The following is a 17,228-nucleotide window of genomic DNA, read 5'->3' on the forward strand; positions in this document are numbered from 1 at the left end:
CGGGCGGGCGGGGGTCGCGGCGCAGGGCGGAGGCCCAGACTGAAAGGGCCGGGAGCCCCGCTGGGGCTGGGACGTGACGCAGCGGGGAAATCAGCAATAAATTCTGACCCCAAAGTAGAACAAAGTCGCACGTTAGTTACCTTCATACACGTTTTCCCCTGGGTCTTCACATGGAGCTGTATCGCCTCCCTTTTATAATTAACTCATTCATTCATTCATTCATTTTTTTACAAGGTCTTGCTAAATTGTCAAGGCGGTGCTCAGACTTGCGATCCTCCTGCCTCAGCCTCCCAAAGTGTTGGGATCACAGGCGTGGGCCACTGCACACAACTCATAAATGAGTCCAAAAGCCAGAGACCCAACCAAAGAGGTTGCATTGCAACACGACCGTCATTGTTTCACCAGAACTTGGATGGAGGCTTTCCAGATTTTGAGCAAATTTCCTTTTTCTACCCGAGTGGGTATTCCTTGTTACATCATAAAATAGGCACAAGTACAGTTGTACTCTGCCTGCACGTTTAATTTGTGCACAGATAACTTCCCGGACGCTAACTGGGCACTGTCTATGTGCCAGCCTCTACTCAGGCAGTTGGAATAAGCAAAATACAGCCCCTTATTGTGAGTGTGCACCACCTCTTAGGGAGGAGGAATAAACAGACTATCCAATGGGGTGGTTACCACTGGAAAAGCATTAAAACATTCAGAGGTTGCGCAGAATGGAAAGAAATTGACTATCTGGGGTGTGGCGTGCTGGGGAAGGCAGCGTACGAGGAATCGGCGATTGGAGAAGCAGGTCACCTACAAAGTGAGTGTAAAGCCCAGATGTGTGCACTGTACTAGCACGATGTACCTGGAAAGGTGTGACCAGGGAATCCACCGGAGGACGGGCAGTTTTAAATTGAGAAGGAGACTGGGTTCCAGGTCCTTAAAGGTAATCACAGCTAACACTTCCGCGGTGCGGTATTTCCCCAGAGCCAGCGCTGCCCACGAGCTTGACAGTCAGTCCTCGGAGGCCCGTCAGAGGGGCCCGAGGAACCGAGGAGCCCCTGAGTCTCACTGGGATTCTCTTGCGTCCTCCTCCCAACTACTTGTGCTCCTGCAGAGAAGGGAGAATGGAGCGAAGAAAGCCTGAACTGCAATTGAAAAGGAAAGGGTGCTGCTAGGATTTCTGTCCTCTTGCCTGTGATGGATGGCTGCTCTACTCTATGTTTAATTTAATTTGTTTTCATAGAAACAATTATTCTTCTCTGAGACTCATATTTTATTCATTCCCTGTAACATATAGAACTGGCAAAAAAAAAAAAACCCAATTCTGGGTAAAACATTACTGCTTTGGGGGACACACGTAAATCATCTTGTGGAGGCAGAAACGCAAAGATGAATCCTGCCGACCACACGTGCTATACAGTCTGTGTGTTGCAGAGAGATGGGAAAACATCAGTCAGTCTCAGAAGTTATTTTCAGGTGTGTAATCCACGATAATGTTCACGCTTAATGCAGTGTCATCGTTAACGTTAGCAATTTTCTTTTTGCTTGTTTCTTTTTTGAGACAAGGTCTCACTATGTAGTTGAGACTGACCTGGAACTCACTATGTAGCCCAGGCTGGTATCGAACTCACAGCTATCCTCCTGCCTCAGCCTCCTGAGTGCTGGGATTACAGGCCTGTGTCACCATGCCCAGCTTAGCAATTTTCCATTTTCACAAGAACACTGCAAGAGCCATCAGAAAGCAGAGTGGATTACGGGGCACATATAGAAACTGTCCCTGCTAGGACCCTCTGGTGCCGCCTCACTGCTGTTCCGGAAAAGTCCAATCTGCTCTCTGGTGACCGAGGCATGTTGCTTTATTTCTTCTGTAAATACACGGAGTGCAGGAGTTTGGTGTCCGGTTCACTAGACTTACACGAGTGGTCCCAGCCTTGGCTTTTGTGATTTCTTTTGCCTGGATCTTCACTCCTTCCCCCTTTACCTGGAACCTCCCATAAAGCTGGAGAGGCGCTTAGATATTACTTGTCCCAGGACCCTTTTCCTGAAACCCTCAGCTCTGACGCCGTGCTGTGCTGTGAGCTGGTTTACATCCTCATTTCCTCCCGGCCCCCTCACATCTGCTGGCTTGTGTCCTCGCCAGTTTGGGCTCCCAAGGCCAGGACCATCGTGTTTGGCTGGCCCCGAGTGTTCACTGACTCACTCGAGCTTTGGGAGCAGGATTGTTGGGGAGGGGTGGAAGGCTCCGAAGTCAGTGATGATCCACTGATGACCTACAGAGGATCCTAGGCCTCGGTTTCCTCATCTGTATCGTTTGAGAAACAATAGAGCTGAGAAAGATAACAAAACGAGGCAATGTGTGAAATACTTAGCGTTTCTGCGCACAGGACCTCTTCAGCAAATGCCACCGGTTTTATTTTGTGCTGCTGGTGTGCATTGGCTCTGTTTCATACATGTATTAAAGTTGTTTTGTTTTTTGGTACTGGGGATGGAACTCGGGACCTTGCCCTTGTGAAGCAGGCGGTGGCACCAATGAGCTAAATCCCCAGCCCTCATATATGTATTTGTACGTACACATAAAGTGTCTATAGTATATATTACCTCACCAACAAGAAATATTTTGCAGAACTGGTTGAGCACGGAGAGCTCATCCTGGATTATACAGGTGGGCCCCTCTCAAATGACAAAATCAACTGTATTTCCATATACTTGCATTGAACAATCCAAAAATGAAACCAAGAAAACCAGTTTATAATAGTATCAGAAAGAATAAATTCAGGCTGGGGATTTAGCTCAGTGGTTTTTCCGCCTGTCTCGCAAGCACAAGGACCCAAGTTTGATCCCTGGTACCAAAAGAAAAAAAAAAAAAAGGAAAAAAAGAGCAGAGCCAGGTGTGGTGGCCCACACCTGTATTCCTAGCACTCAGGAGGCTGAGGCAGGAAGGGGATTGCTGTGAGTTCAAGGCTAGCTTGGGCTACACAATGAGTTCAAGGCCAGTTTAAAACTATACAATAGGAGACCTTGTCTCAAAAAAAGTAAGACAGAAAGAAAGAGAAAAGAGAGAAAGAAATGCACACAATGGGTGAAAGTATAAATCATATATCTGAAAAGAGTCCTGGAACCAGAGCAAAGGACTCTTGAAATTCAACAACAAAAATGCAGCCCAATTTTTAAAAAGAGCAAAGGGTTTGAGTAGACATTTTCGAGAGGGGGTATACAAATGGCATACACACACACACACACACACACACACACACAAGCAAGGATGCACAGCATTATCAGCTATGAGGAAAAGCAAGTCAAATGCCTCTTCACATCCACTAGGATAACCGAGAATTAAAAATCATAAGAGAAAATGACAAGCATTGACGGGGATCTTGAGATCGCTGAGCCCGCATCTGTCTGTGACTTGGAAAGTAGAATGATACAGCCACTTTGAAAAGCTGGCAGTTCCTCAAAAGGGAAAAGCTGCTTCCGAGAGTGCAACTCACAGAACGGCAAACAGGTGTTCAAACAATCGCTCGTGCACACGCGGTCAGAGCAACAAGACTCACGACAGCCAACGCGGGAGTGACCCTGTTGTCCCGCTGCAGAGGGACGGATAGACAACCCGAGGACCCTTAGCCACAGGAACAGGACCATGGGTCACATAGCCTACCCTATCGGACAGGGACTGCAACCTGGATGGACGCTGAAAACGTTCTGCTAAGAGAAAGAAGCTGGGTGCAAAAGATGGAGAATTATATGACTCTGCCCGTGTTGAATACCCAGAATAGGCAGTGTACGGACCCGGACGATAGATGAGTGATTGTTTAGGACTGAGAGGGGGTAGTGGGATTGGAAGATGATGGATAATTAACGTGGTTGTCTTTGTGGTGATGACAATGTTCTAAACTTGACCAGTGGTAGTCGTGCTTAGCCATAAATATACAAAAATATCTGAATTGTAAACTTTAAAAGAGTGAATTGAATGAAATATGAATCATTGCATAATATAAAGCTGTTTTAAAACAGAAAAGGAATCAGGAAGCAATGCTTTTCAAAATTCTCAATGTGTCCAAATTTCAGAAGACAGTAAAATCAAGAGATGTACCATTAAGAAAATTTGCCAGAGAGAAAACAATAACAGAATCTATCCAAACTCGTATCTAAGGCAGTTTTTTCTTTCAGGAGGCGAACTATGTGACCCAGATATCAAACAGAAGTCAAAAAATAGAGGTGGATCATAGGAAAAATCAAAGAACAAGCCTCTTATCTAACAGACTGAATACCTGTGACACCTCCCCTCCATTTCTGGCTGGGCAGCCACCCCATCCTTCCAGGAAAGTCTATGCAGCAGCAGGGAGCCCCCTAAAAGGAAAAGCACCTGCTTCATGCCTCCAAAGGATTTTTGTCTTGTTCTCCTGCTTTGCTCAGAATTCACTGTTGTCGCCTGAGCCTAGCTACTCTGAGCTTACCGGGATCTGAAACCCCCTTTAAAATTTAAATGCCTAGGATTTTACTGCTGGACACAAAATTCATATAATCTTCCTTTATGGAATCAAGTCAGCCAATCATGCTAAAATATTAGCGTGCCCGGGGGACACGCCTTGTTTTCAGATCTCACCTGCAAGCAAGCCAATAGAGAGGATATTGTTTCTTTTTTTCTTTCTTTTTTTGGTACCAGGGATCGAACTTGGGTCCTTGCGCTTGCGAGGCAGGTGGCATAGAGAGGATATCTTGGATAAACCTGGCCAGAGTGTGGGCTACAACAGACGGATCAGGTAGTCTCATCTCACTACAGCTTAGATGCTGAATGTCTCGCAAGGGTGCAGATGTTAAAGGCTTGGTCCCCCTTGGGGCAGGGCACAGTGTCCTAAGGGGAACCTGGGCCCTGGGTCCTCCTTTCTCGTTTGCTGGTCAACAGGTTAGTCCCTTTGCCTCACCACAGGCCAGAAGCAACTGGGACAATCATGGACTGAAACTTCTAAAATCATAACCCTCTCCTAAATTCATTGTCTTAGGCATTTTGTTCCAGTGAAGAAAAACTAAGGCAAACTCATTTATCATTTCAGTAAGACTTGCTTAGGAGTTCCCACTTCTGATTCCTAGAGAGGTCAGGCATATGAGGCAAATGAGCAGAGGGCCTGGAAGACTTTCTGGGGTTGGTGATCACCTAGAACTTGCTGGACAACTCCAAGCAAGTGACACTGAGTTCCAGTTCTGTATCCATGCAAGAACAGGCCCTCCAGAAGTTGCAGTTTTTAGAAGCCTCAATCTTGGTCTTTCAAGTAAACTTTTCTAATCCATTAATGTTGCCAGCTCATGTATTTTAAAACAAAACACAGAATGCCGTTGCTTGCCAATTTTATGCCTCTGCTCCTAATCCAAACTGTTCCCCAGGCCTGTTCTATGCGATCTCTTAGTGCTAATCCTGCTGCTTCTTCCTCCTGCCTAATATGTCCTGGTCTGCTCTGCAATTTCCCCTTCATTCCTATCAACATCTTGGCCTTTTAAAATGCTTTTGCCCCTCAAAATATAAAACTGCTCAATTCTTTTCCAAAAATAGACTTTGCTATTATTTCTTACCAACAGGGCTATAGAGGATTGGCTTTTGTGGTATTTCAAGACTCCTTGCAAATAACTCGAATTAATGGCTTGGCTTTTTCATGATTTATCACCATTATAAGCTTCAGAAATGTTTTTAAATTACCCTGGGCAAAGAGAAGTCTACCGCTCATAATTCTCTGGATAAAGCAGATGACGGCAAGACTGAGGTGGATTTGGTAAGCACATACTATGTGCCTTTGACAGCCTTGTTTTCTCATAAAATCCTAACAACCTTTAAGAGGTGAGGCTTGTGATGGGGCAGAATTTTGAACCCAAGTGATTATGACACTTTTAGAATTGTCACGTACAGTGGACCCTTGACTTACTTAACCCAATTGGTTCTTGAGGGCTGGTTATAACTCAAGTTGGTTTGAAGTCAGTACTCCTAAGATCTGTTTACCCAGGTGCACACTATAGATGACAAGAGGCAGGTGAATCTTCCATTAACCTAATTAACCTAATTATTCATAGGTTGTAACTTGAGGGTCTACTGTATTTTACATCATGTGATCCTAAAGAACTAGTTAATTCAGCCAGGAAGTAGAAGTCTCTTCATTTTATAGTTTTCATATTCAGAGCACCCGCATCCTTATCATGCAATTGCTACGCATTTTACACTTAATTAGAAGCCAAGTGTGGAGTACAGGGGTCAGGACAGGGGAAGTCACAACTTGCTGGAAAAGGGGAAGTGCACATCTAATTAAATACAGCACTGGGACTGAGGGCAGCGCCACGTTTGTAAAAGAGGTCGGGAGGACTGGAAGGGCAGCTTTTTAACGCCTTTGACAGTCTACTCCCTGAACTTGTTGTATCAGTAGGAATCCATGACCACATTCTGTTACTTCCCTGTCATCCCTCAAGCATCTCGACACCTCTTAATCTTCTTCTCTGTGCATCTCATTTGCAAAAACAGGCATTTGTTTGTAGGATTAACAATTTAACTCCCTCCTTTGACAAACTTGTATCCTAACATTTTCATACAGCATCTTTGGATTTAACACACTGTTTCCAACGACTCTGGTGTTCTGCAGAGGTCAAATCTCCGTGTCCAGTGAGGCGCTGCCTGTCCTCTTGGTGCCCTCCACGGTGTGTGGAGGTGGATCATCACGGGCCAGAGGTCCCCTTCTCAGGCATGCGTTCGGCCTCCATGTCCAGATGTGTGGTTTTGGCTCTGTCTTTCACCGTCACTTTCACACGAGCCGTGCCTGGAACTTTCCTCACCTATTTTGTGGTTGGCAAAGAAATTGGAACACTTCCCACTGTGAGGGAAGAGGCCTCCACGGGAAAACGGAAGTGGCCACTGTTAAGTGATGCAGCCAGAGCTTGGACTGGATTCAGCAACACCATTGTCAACTGCAACCTCTCGCCACAAGAAACGTGTGGTCTGGGGTGCCTCTTTTTTCTTAGGGAGCCCCCAAATATATACACATTCAATTTCTGAATGTCCCAAATTGTAGGTGATTTCTCCATATTCCTGAATTTAAAATATAATCTATTTTTCCACACTTTTTAGAAGTTTTAAACACGTTACAGTACCATTCCCTAGGTAATTTTGCTCCTATTCTCCCCCATTGTGAATATAGCTAATCAGTCACATCCAGTGGCCCACAATTTGCAATTTTATTAGTTTCGAATGTGTTGTCACTACTTATTTTCCACTTTATTTACTTATTTATTATTTAATTTTGTACTGGGGATCAAACAGGCTCTTCCGCTTGCCAGGCAGGCGGTGGGACCACTGAGCTAAATCTCCGGCCCATTTTCTTAAATGACCAAAAAGTCATTTAAAAAATTAACGGCACAACTACTGTTACACAAAGATGTGGAAGTTGGAAAAAACTGACCAGCACTTTCTCTCTGACAGCTCCACTGTTACGGCAAAACAACTGTAGTCATCAAAGGCAACCTAAAATTGTTTGTACCCAAGTGTTGATTACACAGGAAAGTTTTTTTTTTAAAGCAGCAGCAAGGGCCAATATACCTAGTCTGATAGAGAGACACAGGGCATAAACAGGACCCTCACAAGACCAACAGATTAAGGTTGCATTTTGACAAAAACAAATATTAATAAAACCTTGTGTTTATGTGAATCCACAATCTTTTTTTTTTTTTTTTAAACCCGGGATTGAATTTAGGTCCCTGTACCTGTGAGGCACAAGTACTAGAATCACTGAGCTAAATCCCCGATCTTTCATGGTAACTTACCTTGGAGATTACTGGCAGTGAGCTATGCCTTCTTTCAACCAGATGAAATCCATACCCTGAAAAGGTATTTCCAAATGTTACATCTTTTTTTGTTGTTGTTAATTTAGTATCTTATTCAAAATGACATTGTAAGTAACCCAATCTATTGGTAGAAAGTAATAAAATGCTTTCCTTGAACAAATACTTTATCTATGAATTTTAATAAACTATGAAATCTATAGTACTTTAACCATGTGACTATTGGAACATAAATGTAGAAACCATGCATCTTAGGGGTGACTTATTTTGACAATCATATGTTTAAATCAGGTTTAACATGTCTCTCTCTGCAAACATTTACACAGAACTTTTAATACAGGTTGAGTTGCCTTTATCTGAAAAGTGCAGGGCCAAAGGCGGTTCAGACTTCAGAGGTGAGCTTTTGGAATATCCACATAAACCTTTTTGGTTCAGTAAAGCTGACATCTACTCAGAAAGCTCTAGATTGTGGAGCATTTGGGGTTTGGGGTTTCTGGATTAAGAATGTTCAACTTCTAGAACTGCAGATATATAAAAAGTCACGAAACACAAAATGTGTATTTTTAAAATAATCTAACAAGGTGAAAATACAAAGTGTGATAAAACTAAGAAATAATTGTTTAAAAATAAAAAGATTCTTAGATTTCAAGCAAATACATATTTATTTTCTCGGCAGATATTTTAACATTAGGTTTGCTTTTTGTTTGTTTTTGTATTCTTCAAATGACTGATGCTCTTAACAATGTTTAGAAAGGCGCATCACCGCTTTGAGGGTCACACTTTTGGTGCACAATTGCAGGTTCATATGATTAAAAGTTAATACAAAACACAACAGAAGGAAAGGATGGAGTCCAGACACAGAAGTGACGCCATTTGCTCAAGTTTATTGTACAGTCACAAGTTACACATCGGAAACCAAACAGAGCCCTGGACCAGCTTTCACTAACAAGTCAGCAAATGACAGAATGGAAAACAGACTCCTTTCATGTCTCACCCAATGTGGGTGATCACAAGAGAAGTGAAACAAAGATAATTACTCGCTGTTACCTAGGTAGCAAATTAATTTCACATACACAGCTTCCAACTTGTCTTTAGATATTTCAAAGTGTTTCAAAGCTGGTAAGGCATAGTTCGTGTCCAGCCTGAAATAAAATGCAGAGTGGACCACTTAGGGGTAAATAGCTTCACTTGTGTAGCCACAGCAGAATCGCTCTTTCCTGCTACTAAAAATGCTAAGAAATCTCAGTTTAGTTTAGGCTTACTGAATGATGACTGATGTTATCTAGGTTCTTGTTACGTTGTTATATTGCACTTGAGGACAAAGACAACAAAAATAAGATTCAGTACCTGTCCAGAGAAGGTCATTACGTAACAGAAATTGAAAAGAAAGAAATGCAAGTATACAAAATTCATGCTGCCCAATCATGGGTTCACTACTCAAATTAGCCAAGCAACAAGTTAAAAGGCATATTTTGCAAAGCACTGAGTATTTTGTAATTTTATTTACCTTTTTGGATCCCATACACAATTTTTGGATTTTTTTCCTTTTGTAAATTATCAAACTATATATATATATATATATATATATATACAATCAAGGTGACACACCAGTACTCCCAGAAAGCCTCATCCTTCTCCAATAGGCTCATCAACATATTCTGCCCCACAGGAATGTGTATTAACTTACACATTCTGTTTGCTTACAAAACCGAGCCAATCCATTATATACCATATTTTTGCCTAACTCTCCCTTAAGAGTCATGATTTACTGTCAAAAACTTTCATGCTTTTGTAAAGAAGCCAGTAAAGTCTCTTTTACTAACACTTGAAATCCCCCCTTACATAAAGGATTGCATTCGTGAGAATTAACTATGAATAAGTAATTTCATAACACCGTAGCACTATGGCAATGTTATCTGGTCAAATTGCTTTGCCTTCAGAATAACTAAGATCTTTTAATCAGAATTAAGATGACAATTAATCATAAGAGAAAAGTCAAGAGAAGGAAAATGACCCTCACACAAATGTTTCTCAAAATATCAATTCTGAAATAAATACTTCTATAAGAAATCAGTGTATTTCTCACTTATCAGAAATGCTTTTAATATGTGCTAGCTCATTTATATTTTAAAAACTGAATCATTATGAGAATTTTATACTTCAAATATTAATCTCAATAAATCACCAATACTATTTAAAAATGTTTAGTGATAAAAATAGATTACATAAAACTATTTTTTTTACATTTAGTCAAATATATTTCTATGTTACTTTAAGGTAAAAAGAACCTCAGCCTTTTCCTCAGAAAGCAGACTTTCAAATTATATTCTGCATTTTTATTGAGAGAAATGTTTTCCTATTTTGAAAGGAAAATCTCTACTTTAAACTACCCTTTATACAGACAATTTAAAACATGTTAAGTGGCAATTATTATATATTTCAATCTCAATAGAGTATTCCTTGATATATAGGCCATAAAAGTAATAAACAGAACAAAATGAAATATTGACACTTTCGTCAAAGAGTGGATTTCTGTCTGATGAATATTTTCAGGAATAAAAGTATTATAAAGGAAAACAGATAAGGTAAAAACTTGCCATAGGCCCATTTAGTGACTGGTGGTCCTAGGATAAAAATATTTTTTCTTAGAATTTAAATTTATTGATGATAAAAATACTGACTGCATACGATTAAGATCTCTCAAGCTACTAACAAATTCTACACTCTGAAACCCCTTAATTTTAAAATTCACTAAAGCTAAATAGGTTCTATGTTCTAATTTATGCAACTCACTTAAATGTGCTTCTATTTTATGAAAATATTCTCCAGATTAGCTTGTGCATGGAATTATATCACAAGATAAATTTCAGTTATTTTCAAAACATAGAAAAATAGTCAAATTATTTAAGGGAAATATTTATCGTTGCCTAATAAGGACGGAAGTTAAAAAGTTATTAAACTCTCCAGTTCTTGTGCGCAACATGATGTAATTGCACAAAAATAGGCATAACTGATAGTCATTCCTAGGCCTTGAGAACTGGGAATAAATCATGTTCCATGCATATAAAACTATAACTTGCCATCTCTGCTGCTTTTATTAAAAACCCTAGAGAAGTAATTCATGCTAAAAACCTAAGTTTTAAAAGGTTTTCAGTAACTTGAACTGTCTGTGGGAATAGCTTTTCACACTTATTCTGATCGCTGAGACAGGTTTTATACATCACTTTGCTTAAACTGAGGTACCACCATGTAAGCGGCATCGTGCTAGGGCCAGAAGGAACCCAGGGAGCTTCCTGAACAGCTCTGACCCTCAGCATTTTTCATGTGGCGAGAGTGGGCCTCAAGTTCCCCTGTGTTACAAAAATTTTCATAACCTATTCTCAGTTAAGTTTCAGGAGTGTTAAGAAAAAATACAGATGAAAGAAGGAAATAAATTAATACCAACTAAAACCTTTGCTCTATTGTTAGAACATACTATTAATAACCAATTATATCCAAAAACTGCAAGCATAGACTTTTAATTAAAATGCTTCCTTTTTTGAATTGAAAATAACCAGATGAAAACAATGGACTAGAAGTAGTTTGGAAACAATTTCCAACTCCATATGGCTTTAAGCATGTTTATCTGAAACTAAACATATTATTACACAGAAAAAGGCATTTTTGATTACAGAATTAATTTTTAATATAAGGTGGTTTGACCGATGACGCAGAACTTAAATTATACAAGTGTAATAAAAATAGATTGCAGATTAAATATAAATATTTAATACCATGTACCCAGTTTTCATATTCAAATACCGTACCGCGGCTATTATGGGAAAGAAATTATTTTTTCCAGTGCTGGGGGTTGAATTCGGGCTGTGGACACGCCAAGTAAGTGCTCAGGCCCTGAAATTCACCTCTATCCTCCAGGGAGGAGTTGTGATGTAGCACACTGTTTTTAAAAACTTTTACCTATACATGGTATTAAAACCCAATTTTATGCAACTACAAAGTCTTGAGTAGCTTGAAAAGGCAACTGTAGTGTAATGGGTATCAGACTGAGTTCCAGGACCAAAACCGAGGGGACTACTGGGCAAGGGTGAATTGCTTTCAAACTATAGCAACGAACAGTGAAAAGCCACGCACTCGCTCAGAAGTAGTAACTGTAGGAAGCACTGTTTTATATCCAGTAGTAACTCAGGCACTACCTGGTTTATGTTGTGAATGAGAACCATCGCTTAAAATTTCATTATTTAAATCTCTAAAAACCGAAGTCAGTGTACACATATTAAATGCATGTGTGAACTTATTTATAAAAAGGAGGTGGACAGACATTGCTCTCTATTTTGCGGTGAAACTGAGGCCACTGGGTCCCACCAGCAGCCCCGAATGAAATCTTGTTCCTTGTGAAGAAATTGCAAATTGATAATCAAGTTGTTAATCCTGATGAATCGAGATGCAGCCTAACTTAAGAGTCGTGGTTAGGCTTCTGAGTTTCCTTCACCATTTTCCTGAGGCTGAAGGTGTTCCCTTTCTTGTTCTTCTTGGGGTGGCCGGACACGTTTAAAGAAGCCCATCTGTACGTTGAAACAAAAAGAGCCAGCCTTGTCTTCACACCAGAAGAGATACAATAATGTTTCTGGAGCGATGACACTGTCATCAAGAAAACTTGACTGGCTCTCTATCATTTCTCATCCTTCAAATGATAAAGTCTTACCGTACGCCACATAGGCCCTTTCTTTCTTCCTTGTTTCTCTCCATTCTTCTCTTCCTCCTTCTCCCTGCTCTTCTGCTCCTGCCCCCTCTCTCCCCTGCCCTTTCTCTGCCCCTCACTTACCCTGTGCATTACGAACACCAACACAGCCAGCAGCAGCAGCCCCGCGAGAACAGCTAAAATGATCACCCACACGGGCACAGGCATGGGCGTGGGCTGAATGCCCCAGGTGATGTCAGTGGTAACCTGTTGGGGGCAAAGTGTTTAGTTTTAAAAATAATTTGCTGGCTTAAATACTGGAGTGCCTATGAAATTTTATTCGACTGTAGTCACATGGCCCTTTCCCCACGTGATTATTTAGTGATTACGTCCTGGAATCGAAGCACGGACTGACACACGTGAACTCCCAACCACAGGACACGTTCTGTTTGCCTCTGAAAACACTTAAATAATCTAGTCCAATTTAGGATCGGATTCCACTTTCAATCCTTGAAAATTTTCAAAATGCCTTCATTTGTTTTTTGAGACAGTGTCTCGTTACGTAGTTCAGACTGGCCTGAACTCACTATGTAGCCCAGGCTGGCCTCGAACTCAAGGCAATCCTCCTGCCTCAGCCTCCCAAGTACTGGATTACAGGTGTGCACCAACACACCTGTTTCTAAAATGCCTTTACTAACTGCAGTTAGTTTCCAGCTTTCTAACTTTATGAGGAGGAAAATCCTAAAAGAGCCTCATTATAATGTAGTGTCAAGATGCTAAAAATAAAAGGTCTAACTTTAATAATTCTACTTTTAATAATAAAGTAACTACTGCTACACAAGGTTATAATCCTATCAAATAACTTAGTTCTTTTAAAATTATTGGGAGAGCTAAGCAGCCATTCTTTTAGACAAAACAATCATCTGAAGCATTCGACAGAGTGCATTTACTCCACTTCCCTAAATCCAAGACTTACCAGCGTGGAGTTAGAGACGTCCTCAATGGGAAGGTTCTTGTACGGGAACTCTATGACACTGAAGGAAGCGGAAGACTTCAGCGAGTAGGAATGGTTCTGGTTCTCCTTCTGCGGGGAAAGAGCGGTGAGGGGATTCCCCGGGGGCCAGGCCTTTCACGCTCCCTGTGCGGCTGTCGTCTGCCTACTTACATTCATGAAGGTCTCAGTCCACAGCAGGGACTTCACGTAGAGGATGGCGCTCTTGCCCCTGTCCAGCCGCCCAACCTGGCAGACGATCTTCAAGCACTGGGCGACTCCACAGCCCTGCGAGAGCAAAGTGCGCGCTTATAAGGAGAGCTCGCGCTACCACCGCCACCCCGACTGTGGATAGGGTGCTTTATCTGACTCTTTTCCTGACCAGAGAGAGAGGACCCCAGTCCTTTGGTCTTATAGGAATAATGCTTAAATGGGCTCACTTATTAAGTATACACTTCTTTATTATAAAGGGGTTGGTCTTAATGTGATTTATTATAGAAGAACCATCTATAATATTGAAAGATTCATGTTTACAGCTAGACCTCAAAATTCTTTAAGCAAACTCAGAGCATGGTGATTATGGGAAGACACGAAAGTCAGATCATGGTATCTCTGCGGAAAAAGAAAAATAAGTAGAGTGGATTTTTAATGGCCATTCCACGTCAAACTTCTAGAACGCAAATAGTGTGCTGGGGACTCTGACACCTCTAGTGGCGTTTTTAGCAGTGACTTGAAGGTTGGCAGTCAAAGGAAACCAACATTTATCACCTTCTCTGTACTAGTCACATTAAACCTGTCACAAGCACATGTGTGACAAAAGTACAGTCCACAAAGCAGCACCTGAGAAAGGTGGGGTGAAACTGGGTACTCTTCCCTAAGATCACAAACACGACGTGGGTGCCCACCCTGCCCCTGCCACTCAACACTGCACAGAGAGCTCTAAATAGTACAATCAGGCAACAACGGCATCGTAAGAGGACACAGAAAAGCTATCTCACTGCAGATGACAGGGTCTTCTACATTGAAAACACTAAGTAATCCACACGAAAACTAATAAAGAGCTAACAAGCACAAAAAAAGGGAACCATCAATATACTGATGAGTTATAGCTTCATCACTAGAAATCAAAAATTCAGAAAGGAAATTAAGACATATCTGTTTAAAACAGCATCAAAAAGCAAATTACATAGCAATAATATCAGTAAGGAAGTATAAAACTAGTACACTGAAAGCTACAAAGCACTTCTGAAAGACACTGAAGAAGACCTTGATAAATAGAAAGCCTGTGTTCACTGATGGAAAGGTGTGATATTGTTAAGATAACAACACTCCCCAAATTCATAGTCAGACTCAACGGCAGTATGCTCTGGGTCCAACCACCTCTTCTGAAGCAATGGATGAGCCGAGCCTCAGCTTCGTGCGGAGCTGTAAGGAGCCACATAGCCCAAACACTCTCGGAAAACAAAACCAGTACATGATTCACACGTTCCAATTTCAACACTTACTACAGAGTTATGGCAACGAAAAACAACTTCGGTACTGGCGTAAGATTGCACTTACAGGGCAACAAAATAGAAATGACAGAAAAAGGAAAAGCTGAGCTGAAAGGAGAAGAAAGAATACCAAGGACGGGGCGGGCGGGGTGGGGAGCGGAAGGAAGGCGGGTGGGTGTGATTGCCACGAGCACCTAAGGGAGAATCAGCAAGCTTCATTCATCCGTACAACTAATATGAATCAATGATAATTTTACAAAACAGAACTGAAGTAAAACTGCACCTGCTGTTCATTTGTTTTCAACAGGAGGCCAAGACAATTAAAGAGGGAGAGAAAACAGCTCAGCAAATGCTGCTAGGAAAACTGAACAGCCACAAGTAAACAAGTGACTCTGGATCTCTACCTTACACCACATGCAAACATTTACCCAAAATGAAGCAAATCAGTACATGGAAGGGCTGTGTCAAAATTAGAAAATGAGAGAACCTAAGTGTAAAGCTTCATGATCTTGGATTACACAACGTCTTTTTAAAAACATGACAACAAAAGTATAAGTAACAATAATTTTAAAATTTTTGTGCATCCAACACACTATCAAAAATAGGGAGAGAAAAAAATAAGTCACACAGAATGAAAGGAAATATATGCAATTATATATGTAACAAGAGTAATATCTAGAATATATAAGGACTTTCCACAACTCAACAAAAAACAACCCAATTAAAGAAAGAAAAAGAAAGAAAGAAAGAAAGAAAGAAAGAAAGAAAGAAAGAAAGAAAGAAAGAAAGAAAAGGGCCAGGGATTTAGCTCAGTGGTGCTGCTGCCGGCCTCGAAAGCACAAGGTCCCAGTACCAAACAAAACAAAACAAAACAAAACAAACAAACAAAAAAAACATTAAAAATAAAAACAAGCCAATTTAAAAGTGGGCAAAGAATTTGAAACTCCAATGAAGACAAACAAATGAAAAGATGTTCAACATCAGCAGTTAATAGGTACAAACAAACCAAAACCACGATGAAATATCTCTTCCCACCAACTGGGTAACTATCAACCAAAGCAGACAATCAATATCACTGGAAAAGATGTGGAGAAAATGCAATCATCACCATTGTATCTTGCTTGTCTGGAAAACAGGTCTTAAAAAAACTAAACAGAGTTTCCATACGACCCTAGCAATCCCATTGCTTGGTTTATCCCCAAGGGAACTTTTGGATGTATGCCCACTGTGGCACGGACACTATTCAAAACAGACAAAAAGCAAAAGCGATCTCAATCTCCACCAAGGGGATGAGGGGCGGTGTCCCCACAATGGAAGGCTATCCAGTTACAAAAATGAATCCAGTACTAACACGTGCTAAAACGTGGGCGAATCCTGAAAATATGCTACGTGAAAGAAGCCAGACAGAACAGGCTGCCCGCTGTACCCTTATCTAAAGCAGGCAGAGCAGTAGAGCCTAGAAGCAGAGCAGTGGTAGGAGAAGAATGGGGAGTAACTTCAGAACTGCAGCGGCTGGTGGCTGCACAGTGTTGTAAAGACATACTAGGAACCACTACATTACATACTTGCACATGACTGGGTGGTAAATTTTTCTCTTAATTTTTGAAATAAATAATTCGATAGGCTAGAGAATGCAGGATCAGAAGTGGGCCTGGAGGTGGAGTGGAAGGCAGCTGGCCACCAGAAGGAGACGGGGGAGCCGGCCACAGGGAGAGCAGACAGAGTGAGACAGGCCTTTTAAAGGCCGAGGGACACAAACGTGCTGAGGGCTGTCTGCTCCATAAAAAGCAGAGGAAGTGGGAAAAGCAGCGCGCGAAAGGAGATGATGCAGACAGAGGCAGGAAAGGCCTGGTCAGGTTGAACTTCGAGATAACTGTACGCTCTGGCTACGATTTTAGTTAGATGTTGTGACCCGACCTACATGTAAACGAATCGCTGTGGCTTGTGTGTGGCAAATGAACAGCATGGGGAGAAAGGCAGCAAGAGGAGGGGCTTGGCAAGTCCTGTGAGAGAAGAGGCGGCCGGGCTCTTCTCTTGGAAGAGCTGACACTGGTGGAGCTCGTGAGAGAGGGTCAGATCTTGGGCATTTCAGAAAGTCGATAACGGTAGGATTTGCTGAAATGTCAGCTGTGGGATGCGACAGAAAGTAAAGGTGCAAGTTTTAGAGAACAGAGCTGATATTTACTGAATGTGGACCACCATGGACAGAGCAGAGTTGGGAAGGCTCCAGGTATCATTTTAGAGTTAAGTTTGCAATTTCCCCTTAGGA

The 17,228-nt window shown here is 41.5% G+C and overlaps 1 protein-coding gene across 2 annotated transcripts in view; it reads right to left on the minus strand.

The window, feature by feature from the left end:
* Nucleotides 1-9,098: 9,098 nt before the first annotated feature.
* Itgav (integrin subunit alpha V) overlaps nucleotides 9,099-17,228 on the minus strand; it is a 74,150-nt gene continuing 66,020 nt past the window's right edge. For both annotated transcript variants that reach the window (XM_010636815.3, XM_010636814.3), the window contains 4 exons: nucleotides 13,641-13,754; nucleotides 13,452-13,559; nucleotides 12,620-12,742; nucleotides 9,099-12,359 (listed from right to left, as the gene is read on the minus strand). In XM_010636815.3, the coding sequence (XP_010635117.1) occupies nucleotides 12,264-12,359; nucleotides 12,620-12,742; nucleotides 13,452-13,559; nucleotides 13,641-13,754 (441 nt within the window). In that variant the 3' untranslated portion in view covers nucleotides 9,099-12,263. The remainder of the gene's footprint in view (nucleotides 12,360-12,619; nucleotides 12,743-13,451; nucleotides 13,560-13,640; nucleotides 13,755-17,228) is intronic.

Source organism: Fukomys damarensis, unplaced genomic scaffold, assembly GCF_012274545.1.
Source record: "Fukomys damarensis isolate Sample0158 unplaced genomic scaffold, DMR_v1.0_HiC HiC_scaffold_26, whole genome shotgun sequence".
In the NCBI taxonomy this organism is placed as follows: domain Eukaryota; kingdom Metazoa; phylum Chordata; class Mammalia; order Rodentia; family Bathyergidae; genus Fukomys; species Fukomys damarensis.